Source organism: Salvelinus sp. IW2-2015, linkage group LG23 (genome assembly GCF_002910315.2).
Source record: "Salvelinus sp. IW2-2015 linkage group LG23, ASM291031v2, whole genome shotgun sequence".
NCBI classification, from domain to species: domain Eukaryota; kingdom Metazoa; phylum Chordata; class Actinopteri; order Salmoniformes; family Salmonidae; genus Salvelinus; species Salvelinus sp. IW2-2015.
This window is the reverse complement of record NC_036863.1, coordinates 48,212,591-48,232,926: the sequence shown is the minus strand read 5'-3', so window position 1 is coordinate 48,232,926 and position 20,336 is coordinate 48,212,591. Positions and strand designations below refer to the sequence as shown.

Here is a 20,336-nt window from a genome sequence, read left to right as displayed (position 1 = left end):
TTGTTGGTGTAGCCTATTAATGTAGGCCTATGAAGCACTGTTGACAAACTGGTCAAATATTATGAGGTCTAGTGAAAATTACATTCGTTTTAATCTACCTTTGACTGAAAGATGTCACTTGTTGGCACTTTTCTCTCCGCTTGCACCTGGCTCCCGGGGGAATTTGGGAAGGTTGTGGCTGTTTTAGGGCTGACCCCATTTAGTTGACTGGCAGATTGTTTGGTTGATAGGCTGTTGGTCGACCAAGATGTTTTTAGTCCAGCAGTCTAAAATATATACAGTACCAGTCAAAGGTTTGAACACACCTACTTATTCAAGGGTTTTTCTTAATTTTTTTATATTTTCTACATTATAGAATAATAGTGAAGACATCAAAACTATGAAATAACACATATAGAATCATGTAGCAACCAAAAAAGTGTTAAACAAATATGAATATATTTTAGATTTTAGATTCTTCAAAGTAGCCACCCTTTGCATTGATGACAGCTTTGCTGTCATCAATCAGTTCCCACATATGCTGAGTACTTGTTGGCTGCTTTTCCTTCACTCTGCGGTCGGACTCATTCCAAACCATCTCAGTTTGGTTGAGGTCGGGGGATTGTGGAGGCCAGATCATCTGATGCAGTACTCCCCTTCTTGGTAAAATAGCCCTTACACAGCCTGGAGGTGTGTTGGGTAATTGTCCAGTTCAAAAACAAATGACAGTCCCACTAAGCCCAAACCAGATGGGATGGTGTATCGCTGCTGAATGTTGTGGTAGCCATACTGGTTAAGTGTTGAATTCTAAATGAATCTTAGACAGTGTCACCAGCAAAGCACCCCCACACCATAACACTTCCTCCTCCATGCTTTACGGTGGGAAATACACATGCCGAGATCATCTGTTCGGTTGGAACCAAAAATGTCTAATTTGGACTCCAGACAAAAGGACACATTTTCCATTTTCACCGGTCTCATGTCCATTGCTCGTGTTTCTTGGCCCAAGCAAGTCTCTTCTTATTGGTGTCCTTTAGTAGTGGTTTCTTTGCAGAAATTCGACCATGAAGGCCTGATTCACACAGACTCCTCTGAACAGTTGATGTTGAGATGTGTCTGTTACTTGAACTCTGTGAAGCATTTATTTGGGCTGCAATTTCTGAGGCTGGCAACTCTAATGAACTTATCCTCGGCAGCAGAGGTAACTCTGGGTCTTCCATTCCTATGGCGGTCCTCATGAGAACCAGTTTCATCATAGCGCTTGATGGTTTTTGTGACTGCACTTGAAGAAACTTTCAAAGTTCTTGAAATGTTCCGGATTGACTGACCTTCATGTCTTAAAGTAATGATGGACTGTCGTTTCTCTTTCCTTATTTGAGCTGTTCTTGCCATAATATGGACTTGGTCTTTTACCAAATAGGGCTATCTTCTTTATAKCCCCCCCACCTTGTCACAACACAACTGATTGGCTCAAACGCGTTAAGAAGGAATGAATTAACCACAAAAAGTTAATCCACAAATTAACTTTTAAGAAGGCACACCTGTTAATTGAAATGCATTCCAGGTGACTACCTCATGAAGCTGGTTGAGAGAATGCCAAGAGTGTGCAAAGCTGTCATCAAGTCAAAGGGTGGCTATTTGAAGAATCTCAAATATAAAATATGTTTTGATTTGTTTAACCATGATTCCATATGTGTTATTTCATAGTTTTGATGTCTTCACTGTTATGCTACAATGTAGAAAATATATTTTTTTTAAACGTTGAATGTGTAGGTGTTCTAAAACATTTGACCGGTAGTGTAAATAGTGAAGAGAACAGGTCCCAAAATTGACCCCTGTGGTATACCTMTATGTACTTTAAGAAATTCAGAGTTAACCCCATCAGTCACGTTAGCCTGAGTTCTGTCACTAAGAAACCATGAACAGGTGTCCAAGCTCAGCCTATTCAGGACAACTTATTCATTAAAATAGCATGATCAACAGCTTTTGACAGGTCCACAAACAAAGCAGCACATTTGATGTTGGTGTCTAAAGCATTGACAAGATCATTAACAACTAAAGTAGTTGCTGTAACGGTGCTATGCCCAGGACTAAACCCTGATTGGTTTACATTCAAAATACATTTCTATGATTAAAAAAGAGCAAAGTTGTACATTTACCAAGTATTCTAGAATCTTAGTTAGACAAGGAAGCCTTGAAATGGGGTGATAAGTATTAAGATCACTACTATCCTAGAGCTGGTTTCTATACTATTGGAATATTTCCTGATAACAATGTTAAGTAAAAAAGTGTGTTATTGAGCCAACAATGATGGGCGCTGCACACTTAAGCAGACCAGGATCCAATTGGTCGGCCTTTATTGTTGTCTATTGCTAGCAAAGCATCCAGGACTTATTTTTCTGTAAATAACCTAAAAGAAAAATAATTTCTTTGATCATTCAGAAAGTTTCCCCTATCAGCATCCAGCCCAATATCACTGTGAATAGGCTTAGAAGTTATTTCAAAGAGAGATAGCCCGCTGAAATGAAATGGTGATTAAAGGCATCAATGATGGCATATTTTCCTTAATGAGGCCAGTGTCTGAATGAATTTGTTGTGTCAGAGAGGAGGAAGTAGAACCCTTCAGGATTTTGACAGTTTTCCAGACTTTAGCCGGGTTCCCATTACAATCTGAAAGAGTGGTTAATCAGATTTAGCATTTCTGATTTGTCTTACACAACGATTCCTCAGTTACTTAAAAGCTTGCCGGTCCAAGCCTAAGCCTTGACCAAAGCATCATCTCTTTTATGAAGGACTTCTGATAATTCCGGAGCGTATCAGACATTCCATCGACCTTTAACCCTTTATTTTTTGAAGGGAGTACGATTATCCACAATAGTATTGAAGACATCTGCAAAGAGGCTCAAAGCTAAATCAGATCCAGGGATAGCTGAAATACAATCAAGGTCACTATAATAAATATAATATAATGTAAAAAAAAGAAAAGAAAAAGCCTGTTCACTGAAGTTTTTAAAGTTCCTCTTTGTGATGACACGAAGCTTAGATTTTTGAAACTAGATTTTTGTATCTCTAACACAAACAACTGGGCAATGGTCACTAATATCTTGGGCGAAGACACCAGTAGAAACATATTTCTCCGATGTATTCATGAAACCCTCTCCAAGCTTTACAGGAATATGATTGACCCTGTAGATAGCAGAGATGGCTGTAGATAAGCCAGATTTAGACGTTTCATATCATTTAACAGTGCCATTTCACGTCACACTGTTTTTAAAAATGATTTATTATAATTTACTGGTTTCTCGCCCCTATTTATCTCTGGAATCGAGAATGGGTTTGGGCAGGAAATCTCTGGAAATCTCGGTAACCCGGATCCCGCTATTAAACCCTAGTGTGTGTATGTATGTGTGTGAAAAAGAGGAAGAGCTGAAGAAGATTTTGCGAAGCCACCCAAAATGTTTGTAAGGATATGGCTGTGTGTCCCGTTTTGGGCCTTTGAGCTATATACCAACCAAAGATGGAGAGCTGGAAAAGGTTTTAACACCGTGTGTGTGTGTGAGTTCCATTCATCTAGATCTATTAAGACCAGTCTTCTACTAACCCATAGGCCCTTCGCACCCTGGAGAAGCACCGTTTGGCAGCAACAGTGATCGAACAGGGAAAGAAACTCCTCCATGATATCCTGGAGACCGTGCAGGGACCCAGTAAGCCCCTTCCAGTGGAGCCAGATGGGGTATGTACTGCACTGTAACCTATACTGCCTTTTAATCAATTACTCATCAAAGCACACCTCCATTTACAGCCCAAGCAGGGCATAAAATTAACACCCGCCAAATGCCGGTAGATTTTTGTATTGGTGGGTAAGAATGTCTATTTCACCAGCCACGTTGGCGGGTGGTCAATTTGCAGGGCTCTACATTGTGAGCATTACATTCGCATTTGCTCATAAAAATTGAGTCAGAAGTCAAGTATGAGCACGTGCGAGTTGCGATTTATAGCAAAAGGCTGGAGTAGCTGTTTTCAATGTATTTCTGCCGTTTTGTTTCATAGAAATAAGTATCCTATATCCCACCTCGCGCAGCATCAATGACTGGCTGGTGAACTGTGCACGCTGTGAGTGAAGTGCTGACAGATACATTTTTGGAGGCGCTGCGCACAGGCATAAAAGTTGGTATAATTTACTCGAAAGCCTACAAAGTGAGACTTTGTCCTCGTGTTTCTTGGGTATTTACATTGTTTTGTTCACAAGCTCGGTTGTTTTTCAATGTTAGTTGGAGTTGGCTTGAGCTGCTTGCAAAGAGACGTGGTCTACTACTAGTCAGTTTAGATTCAAAATCTCACACAGACATGTGACAAGGCTTGAGTGGCCCCGTTACTATGGTAACGTCCCACTCTTAAGCCKCTGTTACACACAGCAATAGTGTGTTTTGTCTGTTAATTACCACGTTGTCTAAATGAAGCAGACGATTCAAAGCATCACTACAGAGAATAAAACCTATACTTGGAAACTCATCAAATAGCCTCACGTTGTTCAGTACCAGTCAAAAGTTTGGACACCTACTCATTCAAGGGTTTTTCTTTATTTTTACTATTTTCTACATTGTAGAATAATAATGAAGACATCAACTATGAAATAACACATATGGAATCATGTAGTAACCAAAAAAGTGTTTAACAATTCAAAATATATTTTATATTTGAGATTCTTCAAAGTACCCACCTTTTGCCTTGATGACAGCTTTGCACACTATTCTCTCAACCAGCTTCACCTGGAATGCTTTTCCAACAGTCTTGAAGGAGTTTCCACATATGCTGAGCACTTGTTGGCTGCTTTTCCTTAGCTCTGCGGTCCAACTCATCCCAAACCATCTCAATTGGGTTGAGGTTGGGTGATTGTGGAGGCCAGGTCATCTGATGCAGCACTCCATCACTCTCCTTCTTGGTCAAATAGCCCTTACACAGCCTGGAGGTGTGTTGGGTCATTGTCCTGTTGAAAAACAAATGATAGTCCCACTAAGCGCAAACCAGATGGGATGGCGTATCGCTGCAGAATCTTGTGGTAGCCATGCTGGTTAAGTGTGCCTTGAATTCTAAATAAATCGTTGACAGTGTTACCAGCAAAGCACCCTTATACCATCACAGCTCCTCCTCCATGCTTCACGGTGGGAACCACACATGCGGAGATCATCCTTTCACCTACCCTGTGTCTCACAAAGACACTGCGGTTGGAACCAAAAATCTCTCATTTGGACTCATCAGACCAAAGGACAGATTTCCACCGGTCTAATGTCCATTGCTCGTGTTTCTTGGCCCAAGCGAGTTCTGAATGGCTCAAACACATTCAGAAGGAAAGAAATTCCACAAAGGAACTTTTAACAAGGCACACCTGTTCATTGAAATGCATTCCAGGTGAATATATAATGAAGCTGGTTGAGAGAATTCCAAGCGTGTGCAAAGCTGTCATCAAGACATTTAACCAGCAGCATTTTAATTTACTGATCATTTAAGAAATTGTGACTCACAACCTGGAATTATGTAGCAAAATTTGAAATTGGGTTTTTAACATTGGTAAAAAAGTAGATACTCCGAGTTGCATCATGGTATATCATACACTGCATTTTTGAGGAACAGTGAGAAAGTAATTCTGCTTTGGAAGCTGATACACTTGTAAATTCACTTTTGAGAAAAGGGCATTTTAGTGTTTCGGTGAGAGAGCTCCCCTTTGTCTAAACCCATTCAGCATCGTTCACACCCTCTTAAGCTATTATATTATTATTACGTATATTATTTAGTATATTATTTAGCATCTTTGAGAAGCATTTGATAGCCTTCAATATTGGCTGTACTAGAGAATTAAAAACATTTTTTGTAAGAGCGTAGTATATGGGATTGATTTTAAGAAAGTCAGCTTAAAGTCAGCTTGTTTCTATTCCAAGAAGAAGAAAAAAAATGAAACCCTCAGGGTTTCCGTTAGGATGGAACGGAAAATATGGCGGTGTACAACATGACAGTCGGGAGTAGGCTACAATGCTACAGTACATTTCCACACCCTAATTGTAGTCTAACCAATACCCAAACGGAGATTCAGTGAAAATAAAAATCTCATTGATTTATCAAGACCAGTCCCCATGCTTGTCTCAGAGCAGCGTGAAACGGTGCTGAAATAGTTGACCACAGCGGGTAGGCTATTGCTTCAAATCCTATTGCTTCAAACTTTAATATGCTTTAAAATAAATAAGACCTACACCACTTTTAACAGCACATTACTCAACACTAGTGAGACTCATATCGCCTACGGTAGGCCTACAGTATATCGTATAATATTTTTTTCAATGACTTGACTCTCTGCCAATTAGAGGATTGGAGGATTCTAAATTACTATCTAAGGGGCATTTTTCAATAGAGCAAATCTGATCTGTGAGAATATCTAWGGGGCTTTTATATACACTACCGTTCAAAAGTTTGGGGTCACTTAGAAATGTCCTTGTTTTTGAAAGAAAAGCACATTTTTGGTCGATTACAGGCTCAAAATGGCCAGAAACAAAGACCTTTCTTCTGAAACTCATCAGTCTATTCTTGTTCTGAGAAATGAAGGATATTCCATGCGAGAAATTGCCAAGAAACTGAAGATCTCGTACAACGCTGTGTACGGCCGACACAGGTATTGAACCAGCATCTGTAGCAACGCAGTGATGCAGTGTCTTAGACCTTTGCGCCGCTCGGCCGTAGTAACAAATTAAATAAGTGTATTTTTCCGGGTGTGCTTGTGCAGGACAGAGGAATAGCAATTCTAACACTATTGTTCTAAGTTCAGTTACCTTCTTCATCCTCATCATTCAGTTCATTGAAATTAAATGATCAATTATCAGTTTCTATTTGGTTAATGTCACCCATTCATTGTCAGTTAGAGACACAGTAGTGCCTTGGGACCCAAAAGCATAATCAGTGCTCTAACTCCCCCATGCGCTGGTCTGGAGCAAAGAAGTAATGACGCAGGGTACCGTACTAAACCACAAATTACCTCTAAGTCCCGCAGCATAATTCCAAACTTTTAGTTGAGCAACCACTGTATGTTTTTTCGCGTTATTTGTAACTTATTTTGTACATAATGTTTCTGCCACCGTGTCTTATGACCGAAAAGAGCTTCTAGATATCAGGACAGCGATTACTCACCCCGTACTGGAGGAATACTTTTTCTTCATCGAGTCGGACGGGAAGGATTTACTTCAGACGCCCAACAAGGCCCTCTTCCCCATCATTCGCAGGAGAAGGAGACGGAGGTATCGAGGACGAAGGTCCGGGTGCCTTGTAAGGATCCGTCGCCGAGAGGGTAATCTACCTTTACCATCGGTCCTATTAGCCAATGTAAAATCAATCGATAATAAAATAGACAAACTATGATCACGTATTTCACTGAGTCGTGGCTGAACGACGACATGAATAACGTACAGCTGGCAGGTTTTAAGCTTATTCTGCAGGATAGAACAGCAGCCTCTGGTAAGACAAGGGGTGGCGGTCTATGTATATTTGTAAATAACAGCTGGTGCATGAAATCTAAGGAAGTCTCAAGGTTTTGCTCGCCTGAGGTAGAATATCTCATGATAAGCTGAAGACCACACTATTTACCAAGAGAGTTTTCATCTGTATTTTTCATAGCTGTTTATATACCACCACAAACCGATGCTGGCACTAAGACCACACTCAATGAGCTGTATACGGCCATAAGCAAGCAGGAAAACGTTCATCCAGAGGTGGCTCTCCTAGTGGCCGGGGACTTTAATGCAGGGAAACTCAAATCAGTTTTACTTAATTTCTACCAGTATGTTAAATGTGCAACTAGAGGGGGAAAAAACTAAAACTATAGACCACCTTTACTGCACACACAGAGACACGTACAAAGCTCTCCCTTGCCCTCCATTTGGCAAATTTGACCATAATGCTATCCTTGCTTACAAGCAAAAACTCAAGCAGGAAGCACCAGTGACTCGGTCAATAAGAAAGTGGTCAGATGAAGCAGATGCTAAGCTACAGGACTGTTTTGCTAGCACAGACTGGAATATGTTCCGGGATTCTTCCGATGGCATTGAGGAGTACACCACATTAGTCACTGGCTTCATCAATAAGTGCGTCGATGACATCGTCCCCACAGTGACTGTACGTACACACAACCAGAAGCCATGGATTACAGGCAACCTCCGCACTGAGCTAAAGGGTAGAGCTGCCACTTTCGAGGAGCGGGACTCTAACCCGGAAGCTTATAAGAAATCCTGCTATGCCTTCCAACGAACCATCAAACAGGCAAAGTGTCAATACAGGATTAAGATTGAATCATACTACACTGTCTCCGATGCTCGTCGGATGTGGCAGGGCTTGCAAACTATAACAGACTGCAAAGGGAAGCACAGCCGTGAGCTTCCCAGTGACATGAGCCCACCAGACAAGCTAAATTCTTCTATGCTCGCTTCGAGGCAAGTAACACTTAAAGCATGCATGAGAGCATCAGCTGTTCCAGACGATTGTGTGATCACGCTCTCCGTAGCCGATGTGGGTAAGATCTTTAAACAGGTCAACATTCACAAGGCCGCAGGGCCAGATGGATTACTAGGACGTGTACTCCGAGCAAGTGTCTTCACTGACATTRTCAACCTTTCCCTAATGGAGTCTGTAATACCAACATGTTTCAAGCAGACCACCAAAGTCTCTGTTCCCAAGAACACTAAGGTAACCTGCCTAAATGACTACAGACCCGTAGCAGTCACTTCAAAGTGCTTTGAAAGGCTGGTCATGGCTCACATCAACACCGTTATCCCAGAAACCCTAGACCCAATTTGCATACCGCCCAACAGATCCACAGATGATGCGGTCTCTTGCACTCAACACTGCCCTTTCCCATTGACTACAGCTCAGCGTTCAACATCACAGTGCCCTGAAAGCTCATCACTAAGCTTGGGACTAAAAACCTCCCTTTGCAAATTAATCCTGGACTTCCTGACGGGCCGACCCAGGTGGTAAGGGTAGGTAACAACCACGACTGTCGTGAAGAGGGCACGAGCATCCTGACTGGTTGCATCACTGCCTGGTATGGCAACTGCTCAGCCTCCGACCGCAAGGCACTTCAGAGGATAGTGCGTACGGCCCAGTACATCACCGGGGCCAAGCTTCCTGCCATCCAGGACTTCTATACCAGGCGGTGTCAGAGGAAGGCCCTAAAAATGTTCAAAGACTCCAGTCACCCTAGTCATGGACTATTCTCTCTGCTACCGCACAGCAAGCGGAACCGGAGTGCCAAGTCTATGTCCAAAAGACTTCTTAACTGCTTTTACCCCCAAGCCATGAGACTCCTGAACAGCTAATCAATAGGCTATCCAGACTATTTGCATTGTCCCCCCTCCCCCTCTTTTACGCTGCTGATACTCTCTGTTTATTATCTATGCATAGTACCACTTTAACTCTACCTACATGTACATATTACCTCAGTTACCTCGACTAACCAGTGCCCCGCACATTGACTCTGTGCCGGTACACCCTGTATGTAGCCTCGTTATTGTTATTTTACAGCTGCTGTTTAATTATGTGTTACTTTTATAAAAAATAAAAAAATCGTATCTATTTTTTTACTTAACACTTTTTTTCTGTTTGAGCTGTATCAGCAGCTCTCGCGTTACATCTACTGGTATGAGTAGGCTAAAATGCATTACTTCACAATGGGATTTGTTTTCTTCTCCCGGACAATTGTCCAGCGGCATTTTAATTGATCAGCTTTTTTTGGGGGGGGGGGGCAAAAGCCGGCTAATGGAAACCCTGGTGTGTGTGTGTGTGTGCGTATGACCGGATTGAGAAGTTGCTGAAGAAGGCAGGCAGCATCCAGGGAGAGGAGGAGCAGAATGAACAGATGAAGGCTCTGGAGGGCAGTGCCATGAAGAACAAGAGGACTGGAACCTTCATGCAGCATGACAGCTCAGCCTGGAGCAGGGGTATGAGATACTACAGGCCTCTGCTGTACTGTACTGTCCTGTACTAACTGTCCTGTTTGTAACATTGTAGACATTAAAACAAATTCCTATCAACTGTTGTTGATTGGCAATATTCTATTATATACTGTATGTATCATTGAATATTGATTGATTCTATTATATTATCTTATATTCTACATTATTCTTAGCGGTGGCCCATGGTCATGAACTGACTGGACAGGAGGACCCCATTCTGCTGTACCCCATCGTCACCAACAGCCCTCTGAAGGCTGCTTTCAAAGATTGTACGTATTTATTAACCCTATATCTGTCTTCCCTAGGTGTTTACTGTACAGTGCCTTCAGAAAGTATTCACACCCCTTGACTTTTTCTACATTTGATATGCTTGTCATCAGCAAGGATAAGGGAGTTTTTTAGGATAAAAAGAAACGGAATAGAGCTAAGCACAGGCAAATCTTAGAGGAAAACCTGGTTCCGTCTGCTTTCCAACAGACACTGGGAGACAAATTCACCTTTCAGCAGGACAATAACCTAAAACTCAAGGCCAAATATAAACTGGAATTGCTTACCAAGACGACATTGAATGTTCCTGAGTGGCCTAGTCACAGTTTTGACTGAAATCGGCTTGAAAATCWATGGCAAGACTTGAAAATGATCTGTCTAGCAATGGTCAACAAGCAATTTGARAAAGATTACATTTTTTCAATAATAGTGCAAATATTGTACAATCCAAGTTGTGCAAAGCTCTTAGAGACTTACCCAGAAATAATCACAGCTGCAATCGCTGCCCAAGGTGATTCTAACATGTATTGGATATGAATACTTACGTAAATGTGATATTTCTATATTTTATTTTCAATAAATGTGTAAAGATTTCTAAAAACATGTTTTCACTTTGTGAAAAAAAATATAGGTTGTGACACAACAAAATATTGAATAATTCAAGGGAAATTAATACTTTCTGAAGGCACTTTGTATTTGGCGTGTGTTTCAGTGATGAAGTTCAAGCGCAAGGCGTGCTTCATGGAGTTTGCTGTGCTGCTGCTCCAGAGGACCATGCAGGCAGACCATCTAGAGCTGGTCCTGCAGTGGGGACACGACATATTTGGCTGGCTTAGCAGGTACTGTATAGTACCGCCCTGTAAGTACTATTATCACATTTTAGTTAATACCTATGCGATATAAAGTCCCCTGTTTAGTGGACCTACGTGGTTCTGACAGACATTTTTGCTTATAAATCGATCTGTGGACACGGTAGGATTCACACGGGCACAGGAGTATGTCTCTTCTGCCTGTGTGTAGCAGGATGTGAAATCTGACACCACTTGAAGCTGGGCTGTCCCTCCTATCATTTCATTCGCTCTTCCGACTGTCCATCAACTCCTGACTGAACTCTAACTAACAACTAACGCAGCAGGAGAGAGGGGTTTCGTCATTGTAACACATTCAGAGATCGATTTATTGCCAGTAATCTAAAATAATTAATATATTTTAAACAAAAAAACACTTTCTGTTTGCCATAGACAGACAGTATTTACATGAGATGAAAGGCGACATCCTAGTTTAGATATATTTTCTCTAACACTGACATGCTGACCAAACCGCTCGCGTGCCTGCGTGCGCCATAATGCGCATGTTGATTTTGTACCCCCACACTAGACACAATCAGGACACGCAGGTTGAAATATCACAACAAACTCTGAACCAATTTTATTAATTTGGGAACAGGTCGAAAAGCATTAAACAATTATGGCAATTTAGCTAGCTAGTCCTGGGGTATGAACATTTAGTTGTTATTTTATCTGAAATGCACAATGTCCTCTACTCCGACAATGAATCCACAAATAAAACTGGAAAACCGAATTCCTTTCTCGTCATCTCTCCTCCTTCCTCAGGCTTCTTTTTTACTTCTTTGGACTTTATATGGAGGTTGGCAACCAACTTTATGGTGCGTTACTGACTTGAGTGTGGACGTCAGTTCATCTTTCAATCACCCACGTGGGTATGTGCTCCTAAAAACCAATGAGGAGATGGCACGTGGGTATATGCTCTTAAAAAGAGGAGATTTGAGAGGCAGGACTTGCAGCGCGTTGAGCGTCACAAATACAACTTTCCCGAAGTGGATCCTCTGTTTGGCCCACCACCCAGGACAATGGATCGGGCAGACGGAGCGGTCTTCTGGTCAGGRTCCGTAGACGGGCACATCGCGCAKCGCTCCCGAGCATACTACTCGCCAATGTCCAGTCTCTTGACAACAAGGTAYACGAAGTCCGAGCAAGGGTTGCCTTCCGGAGAGACATCAGAGACTGTAACGTTCTTTGTTTCACGGAAACATGGTTCACTTGAGACACGCTATCGGAGTCGGTACAGCCACCTGGTTTCTTCACGCTTCGCGCAGACAGAAACAAGCATCTCTCTGGTAAGAAGAAGGGCGGGGGTGTATGCCTTATGATTAACGAGACGTGGTGTGATCATAACAACATACAGGAACTCAAGTCCTTTTGTTCACCTGACTTAGAATTCTTCACAATCAAATGCCGACCGCATTATCTACCAAGAGAATTCTCTTCGATCATAATCACAGTCGTGTTTATTTCCCCCCAAGCAGACACATCCACGGCCCTGAACGAACTTCATTTGACTCTATGTAAACTGGAAACCATATATCCTGAGGCTGCATTTATTGTAGCTGGGGATTTTAACAAGGCTAATCTGAAAACAAGGCTCCCTAAATGTTATCAGCATATTGATTGCGCGACCCGGGCTGGCAAAACCCTGGATCATTGTTATTCTAACTTCCGCGACGCATATAAGGCCCTCCCTCCCCCTCCTTTCGGGAAAAGCTGACCACGACTCCATTTTGTTGCTACCAGTCTATAAACAGAAACTAAAACAGGAAGCACCCGTGCTCAGGTCTGTTCAACACTGGTCTAACCAATCGGATTCCACGCTTCAAGATTGCTTCGATCACGTGGACTGGGATTTGTTCCGCATAGCGTCGAACAACAACATTGATGAATAGGCTGATTCGGTGAGCGAGTTTATTAGCAAGTGCATCGGTGATGTTGTACCCACAGCGTCTATTAAAACATTCCCCAACCAGAAACCACGGATTGATGGCAGCATTCGCGCAAAACTGAAAGCGCAAACCACTGCTTTTATTCAGGGCAAGGTGACCGGAAACATGACCGAATACAAACAGTGTTGCTATTCCCTCRGCAAGGCAATCAAGAGACAAAGTAGAGTCGCAATTCAACGGCTCAGACACCAGAGGTATGTGGCAGGGTCTACAGTCAATCACGGACTACAAAAGAAAAACCAGCCCCGTCGCGGACCACGATGTCTTGCTCCCAGACAATCTAAACAACTTCTTTGCTCGCTTTGAGGACAAGAACAGTGCCACTGACACGGCCCGCTACCAGAACCTGCGGGCTCTCCTTCACCGCAGCCAACGTGAGTAAAAGATTTAAACGTGTTAACCCTCGCAAGGCTGCAGTCCAAGACGGCATCTCCAGCCGCGTTCTCAGAGCATGCGCAGACCAGCTGGCTGGTGTGTTTACGGACATATTCAATCAATCCTTATCCCAGTCTGCTGTTCCCACGTGCTTCAAGAGGGCCACCATTGTTCCTGTTTCCAAGAAAGCTAAGGTAACTGAGCTAAATGACTACCGCACCGCAGCACTCACTTCTGTCATCATGAAGTGCTTTGAGAGACTATTCAAGGACCATATAACCTCCACCCTACCTGACACCCTAGACCCACTCCAATTTGCTTACCGCCCCAATAGGTCCACAGACGACGCAATCGCGATCACACTGCACACTGCCCTAACCCATCTGGACAAGAGGAATACCTATGTAAGAATGCTGTTCATCGACTACAGCTCAGCATTTAACACCATAGTACCCTCCAAACTCGTCATTAAGCCTGAGACCCTGGGTCTTGACCCCGCCCTGTGCAACTGGGTCCTGGACTTCCTGACGGGCCGCCCCCAGGTGGTGAGTGTAGGTAACAACATCGCCACCCCGCTGATCCTCAACACTGGGGCCCCACAAGGGTGCGTTCTCAGCCCTCTCCTGTACTCCCTGRTCACCCATGACTGCGTGGCCATGCACGCCTCCAACTCAATCATCAAGTTTGCAGACGACACTACAGTGGTAGGTTTGATTACCYACAACGACGAGACGGCCTACAGGGAGGAGGTGAGTGCCCTTGGAGTGTGGTGTCAGGAAAATAACCTCACACTCAATGTCAACAAAACAAAGGAGATGATCGTGGACTTCAGGAAACAGCAGAGGGAGCACCCCCCTATCCACATCGACGGGACAGTAGTGGAGAAGGTGGAAAGTTTTAAGTTCCTCGGCGTACACATCACGGACAAACTGAAATGGTGCACCCACACAGACAGCGTGGTGAAGAAGGCTCAGCAGCGCCTCTTCAACCTCAGGAGGCTGAAGAAATTCGGCTTGTCACCAAAAACAGTCTCAAACTTTTACAGATGCACAATCGAGAGCATCCTGTCTGGCTGTATCGCCGCCTGGTARGGCAACTGCTCCGCCCACAACCATAAGGCTCTCCAGAGGGTAGTGATGTCTGCACAACGCATCACCGGGGGCAAACTACCTGCCCTCCAGGACACCTACACCACCCGATGTCACAGGAAGGCCACAAAGATCATCAAGGTCAACAACCACCCGAGCCACTGCCTGTTCACCCCGCTATCATCCAGAAGGCGAGGTCAGTACAGTTGCATCAAAGCGGGGACTGCATCTTGCCATCTTGATGTAATAAATGGATCACTAGCCACTTTAAACAATGCCACTTTATATAATGTTTACATACCCTACACTACTCATCTCATATGTATATACTGTACTCTATACCATCTACTGCATCTTGCCTATACCGTTCGGCCATCACTCATTCACATATTTTTATGTACATATTCTTATTCATTCCTTTACACTTGTGTGTATAAGGTAGTTGTTGTGAAATTGTTAGGTTAGATTACTTGTTAGATATTACTGCATGGTCGGAACTAGAAGCACAAGCATTTCGCTACACTCGCATTAACATCTGCTAACCATGTGTATGTGACAAATACAATTTGATTTCATTTGATTTGAAATAGAACCAAGTTCTATTTTAGCGGCTGGCCACGCATATGAGCAGTGTGGGTGCAATGATTCAATAARATGTATGCGTAAATATATTTTGCAACGCTCGCACACGCGACGTGTCCGGTCTGGTCAGCATGTATATATACAAATATGTATTTTACAGTTATAAGGAAGGTGAAATCTAATAGTTAGTCATTTTATAAATTGATTTTACTATATTTAGAAAAAATATAAGTAATTTCAAACCTTATTCATACAGTTTTGTTGAATAGGAAATACATCATATTGTCATATCGTTTTCCTCCTCGTCTGAAGAGGAGCATGGATCGGACCAAAACGCAGCGTGGGTTGAATACATGTTTGTTTTATTAAAGAAAGACGAAGACGGAAAAACTCTTAACAAACTACAAAACAATAAACGACGTTAACAGACCTGAACTTGTGAACATATAACATGAACGCCCGAACAGGAAGGAACACACGAATGACATGAACGAAACGAACGAACGAAAACAGTCCCGTGTGGCACAAACACTGACACAGGAACAATCACCCACAAACAAACAGTGTGAACAGCCTACCTAAATATGGTTCTCAATCAGAGGAAACGTAAAACACCTGCCCCTGATTGAGAACCATATCAGGCAYGTTAACAACCCTAAACATAGAAACAAATAACATAGACTGCCCACCCCAACTCACGCCCTGACCAACTAAACAAAGACAAAACAAAGGAAAACAGGTCAGGAACGTGACACATATGAAACATTTAATATTTTCATTATATTTCTGCTGTGTACTTGAGCTCAAAAGTGACTACACCTCAGCAATGTATAATTATTTTTACCAGAAAGGTGAGATTTTAACCTTTCTTGGAGTATGCAGCATTACTAGTTATTATGTATTTGTATTTATTAAGGATCCCCATTAGCTGCTGGAAAGGTAGCAGCTTCTCTTTCTGTGGTCCAAACACAAGGCATTTACATTACATATACAGTACCAGTCAAAAGTTTTTGACACACCTACTCATTGCTGGGTTTTTCTTTATTTTTACTATTTTCTACAGACTTGTTTGATTTTTTTGACTGCACTTGAAGAAACTTTCAAAGATTGACTGACCTTCATGTCTTAAAGTAATGGTGGACTGTCGTTTCTCTTTGCTTATTTGAGCTGTTCTTGCCATAATATGGACTTGGTATTTTACCAAATAGGGCTATCTTCTGTATACCACCCCTACCTTGTCATGCCAAGAGTGCAAGCTGTCATCAAGGCAAAGGGTGGCTACTTTGGAGAATCTCAAATGTAAAACATATTTTGATTTGTTTAACACTTTTTGGGTTACTACATAACTCCATATGTGTTATGTCTTCACTATTATTCTACAATGTAGAAAWTAGTAAAAATTAAGAAAAACCGTTGAATGAGTAGGTGTCCAACTTTTGACTGGTACTGTAAAACAAAAGATAAAACAGTAGAAATGTTAAAACAGTACATCATATTACATTATTACACCACTACATATCTACAATACAAAATGTATAGTWCCATCATACAACAATATTACAGTGTAGGTGTGTGTAGAGTGCATGTGCTAACGCTTGTGTGCGTTTGAGTGTGTCTGTACCTTTTGTGTGTGTCTCTTCATAGTCCCCACTTCATGATAAATAATTCTTTTGGGGGGGGATTACGTAGATGACATTTTTGATTATCTTTAGTTACATTTAAGAGGTTAAAGAATGATGTAGCTTATGAAAAGGCCTGTTGTGTCCTTGAGGCAGTGCCGGTACAGTATGTTGTTGTTGTTTTAGGGCTCTGAGTTATATATATATACCAAGTGACAGACCAGGACAAACACTTGCGGGGTCAGACTCAGAACCCAACTGTGTGTGTGTGTGTGTGTGTGTGTGTGTGTGTGTGTGTGACAGGAGGGATGAGGGACTGACAGGGCCTAAGAAGGGCCCGGGGGACAGATCAACCTCAGGGAAAGAACTGAAGAAGTACTCCTCCTCCATCATGGAGTACAAGGTGAGCTCAGCTAAAATCTTTCCCTTGTCTTTTCTGTCCCTCCCATGAAGCTATTGCAGAAGAGTAATTAAATACGTCTGACAGCCGTTTGATGTCCCCTTTAGAAGAACAAAGCTAGTACATTCTGGAGTGACAAGAAGAGGAAGGAGTTTCTCCAGAAGAAACAACTGACTGCTCTGAAAGCACAGAACACAGAGAGGTGGGTACAGTACTTTTACAGCAACTGTCTCTCTTTGTGCTTATGACCAATTACTGATAAACTTTTACCCCTATTGCATGAGAGTGTGCGGATGTGGGCTTATGCAAGTGCATAACCTGCATGTATGCTCCACTCACATCTGTGTGTCAGGGAGTGTAAGGCGGTGGACACCATGCTGAACCAGCTAGCCCCCCTGGTGCGCCGTCACCAGCGTCGGAGGCGTCTGAGACAGGTGTGTTCTGAGGAGTGGCTGTGGAGGTGTCACCTCAACCTTAGCATCGCCAGGGCTCACCTGGGACTACTGAGAAGGAGCCTGGAGAACCACCAGGGCCTTGGGGCCCTACAACACAGGTAAATATGGACACAAASACACGCATGCATYCTTACACATATACACACACACATACAGATCACTGTTTCCCCACATATACATACTGTACCCTTGTCATGCTATCATTCCCTCCAGATTGTACTGTGCTGGCTCAGATGTTTTCTTTTCACAGTCACTGTCCTTTCCAGCACGATTCGCTAAGAGTGTAGCTAAAAGTGAGCTGAGCTAGCCCTATAACGTATCTGGTGCCAGCTCACTTTCAAGCGAGCATAGGAGAATAGTTAGCTACATTTCTGTGTTTTATTGATTGTACACATATGAACAATATTTTGTGTGTACATTTGACATTTTAGAACAAAGACAATAGACCATGATGACATTTTTGTTCTTGTAGCTACAGCCAGCTGCCTCCGTTGTTGTTCTCCCTGGCCCACTCTGGTACTCTGGTGAGGTGGAGGAACATGCATCAGCACATCGGAGTCCCTGACCTGATCCCCCCGCCCCCCAAAGCCACGCCCCGGCCCTGCCTCAGAGCCACCCTCCACAAGGCCAAGGAGAGTGGACAGGGTAAGGAAATAACTAGCTAACTATCCTCAACACTCTCCCTGTCTCTCTTTTTTTTGTCTTTTGCTGTCTATATGGCTCTCACTCTCTCTCTCTCTCTATCTCTCTTTCTTTTGACCCATCACCAGAGGGGTCACACATCAGAGGACAAGAACATTCTTCCTCTCTTTCTCTCCACCCTTCAGCTGCCGCCACCACCACCAGTGGAGAGGACTTCAACACGACAGAGAGCAGTGAGCAGGACAGTGAGCAGGACTCTCCCCGTACCCAGCCCGCTGTGGACTCGGACTATAGTGAGCCCTCAGTGATGACCACCACCCCGACCAGACGCACCGCCACTCAGCTGCTCGAGTCACTCAACAAGGCTGCCCTGCACCTCCGCAGAGCCATGGTACCTGATATACACACACAAACAGATACGGATGCATATACACACAAACACACACACACATACAAACAGGCAACAAAAATTCAATATGCATGCACTGTATGTATGCATACATGCGCCCACACTCCAAAATGTAAACAGTAACGTCAGTACAAACAATATCTGTATTTATGTTGAGAGTGTAATGTGTTTGGCAATGACCTGTATATTGGTATGTTTATGTATGGTATTTATGAAGGGTGTGTGTGTGTGTGTGTGTGTAAACAGGTACTTGCCCATCGTGGGGGCCACTGGACAACGTTGCAGTGTGTGTGTCGGACACTATGGGACCAGGGCTGTACCATCACTCTACTAGTAGACAGGGGTACATCCATGGAGCCCCCTATCCCTTTAACATTGGACCAGCTCTACACTGTCCTCACCCCTTTGTTTGAGCTGGCTACAGACCTCGTCATGAACATGATGGAGACGATGCAGGTCTCACTTTACCCTTACTTGCTTTTGAGCTCGATTATTGTTCAACTCATAAATATACTCACTTGTCTACACAACTTCACCAAACAGTTGATATTGCTAAAGCAACATCAAAGTAATGTATAAACTAATGTACAGTGGGGTCCYAAATGATTGACACCCTTGATAAAGAAAAGCTAAAAATGACTGTATATAAGAAATAATTCAAATACTGAGCTACACTGAGTACAAAACATATTTAGAACACCTGCTGGTTCCATGACATAGACTGAGCAGGTGAATCCAGGCTTATTGATGTCAGTCAATACTAGGAAGGTGTTCCTAATGTTTGGTATACTCAGTGTTTATTGTATGCACACAAAAAAAGGGACATTATATTATTTTATACAAATGCTATTGCTCAAAGATATAACTTTTGTTTAACAGGTAATATATGCTGAACAAAAATATAATCGCACATACAACAATTTAAAGGATTTTACTGAGTTACAGTTATATATAAGGAAATCAGTCAATTTAAATACATTAGTTAGGCCCTAATCTATGGATTTCACATAACTGGGAATACAGATATGCATCTGTTGGTCACAGATACCTTAAAAAGGTAGGGACGTGGATCAGAAAACCAGTCAGTATCTGGTGTGACCACCATTTGCCTCATGCAGCGCGACACATCTCCTTTGCATAGAGTTGATCAGGCTGTTGATTGTGGCCTGTGGAATGTTGTCCCCCTCCTCTTCAAAGGCTGTGTGAAGTTACTGGGTATTGGTGGGAACTGGAACATGCTGTCATACATGTTGATCCAGAGCATCACAAACATGCTCAATGGGTGACATGTCTGGTGAGTATTCAGGCCAGGGAAAAACTGTGATATTTTCAGCTTCAAGGAATTGTGTACAGATCCTTGCGACATGGGGCCGTGCATTATCATGCTGACACGAGGTAATGGTGGCGGATGAATGGCACGACAATGGGCCTCAGGATCTCGTCATGGTATCTCTGTGCATTCAAATTGCCTTCGATAAAATGCAATTGTGTTCGTTGTCCGTAGTTTATGCCTGCTCATACCATAACCCCACTGTCACCATGGGGCACTCTGTTCACAACATTGACATCAGCAAACAGCTCACCCACACGACGCAATACACGTACGTGGTGTGCGGTTGTGAGGCCGGTTGGACGTACTGCCAGATTCTCTAAAACGACGTTGGATGCGACTTATGGTAGAGACAATAACGTAACAGCTCTGGTGGAAAATCCTGCAGTCAGCATGCCAATTGC

The 20,336-nt window shown here is 43.0% G+C and overlaps 1 protein-coding gene across 1 annotated transcript in view; it reads left to right on the top strand.

Annotated features, from left to right (window-relative positions):
* Positions 1-20,336, top strand: part of cfap54 (cilia and flagella associated protein 54) — a 133,948-nt gene that overhangs the window by 43,462 nt on the left and 70,150 nt on the right. Inside the window, exons 26-35 of the mRNA XM_070434540.1 lie at positions 3,587-3,712; positions 9,821-9,953; positions 10,142-10,237; positions 10,948-11,074; positions 17,000-17,099; positions 17,204-17,298; positions 17,449-17,649; positions 18,024-18,196; positions 18,379-18,584; positions 18,849-19,058. Of these exons, the coding sequence (XP_070290641.1) occupies positions 3,587-3,712; positions 9,821-9,953; positions 10,142-10,237; positions 10,948-11,074; positions 17,000-17,099; positions 17,204-17,298; positions 17,449-17,649; positions 18,024-18,196; positions 18,379-18,584; positions 18,849-19,058 (1,467 nt within the window). The remainder of the gene's footprint in view (positions 1-3,586; positions 3,713-9,820; positions 9,954-10,141; positions 10,238-10,947; positions 11,075-16,999; positions 17,100-17,203; positions 17,299-17,448; positions 17,650-18,023; positions 18,197-18,378; positions 18,585-18,848; positions 19,059-20,336) is intronic.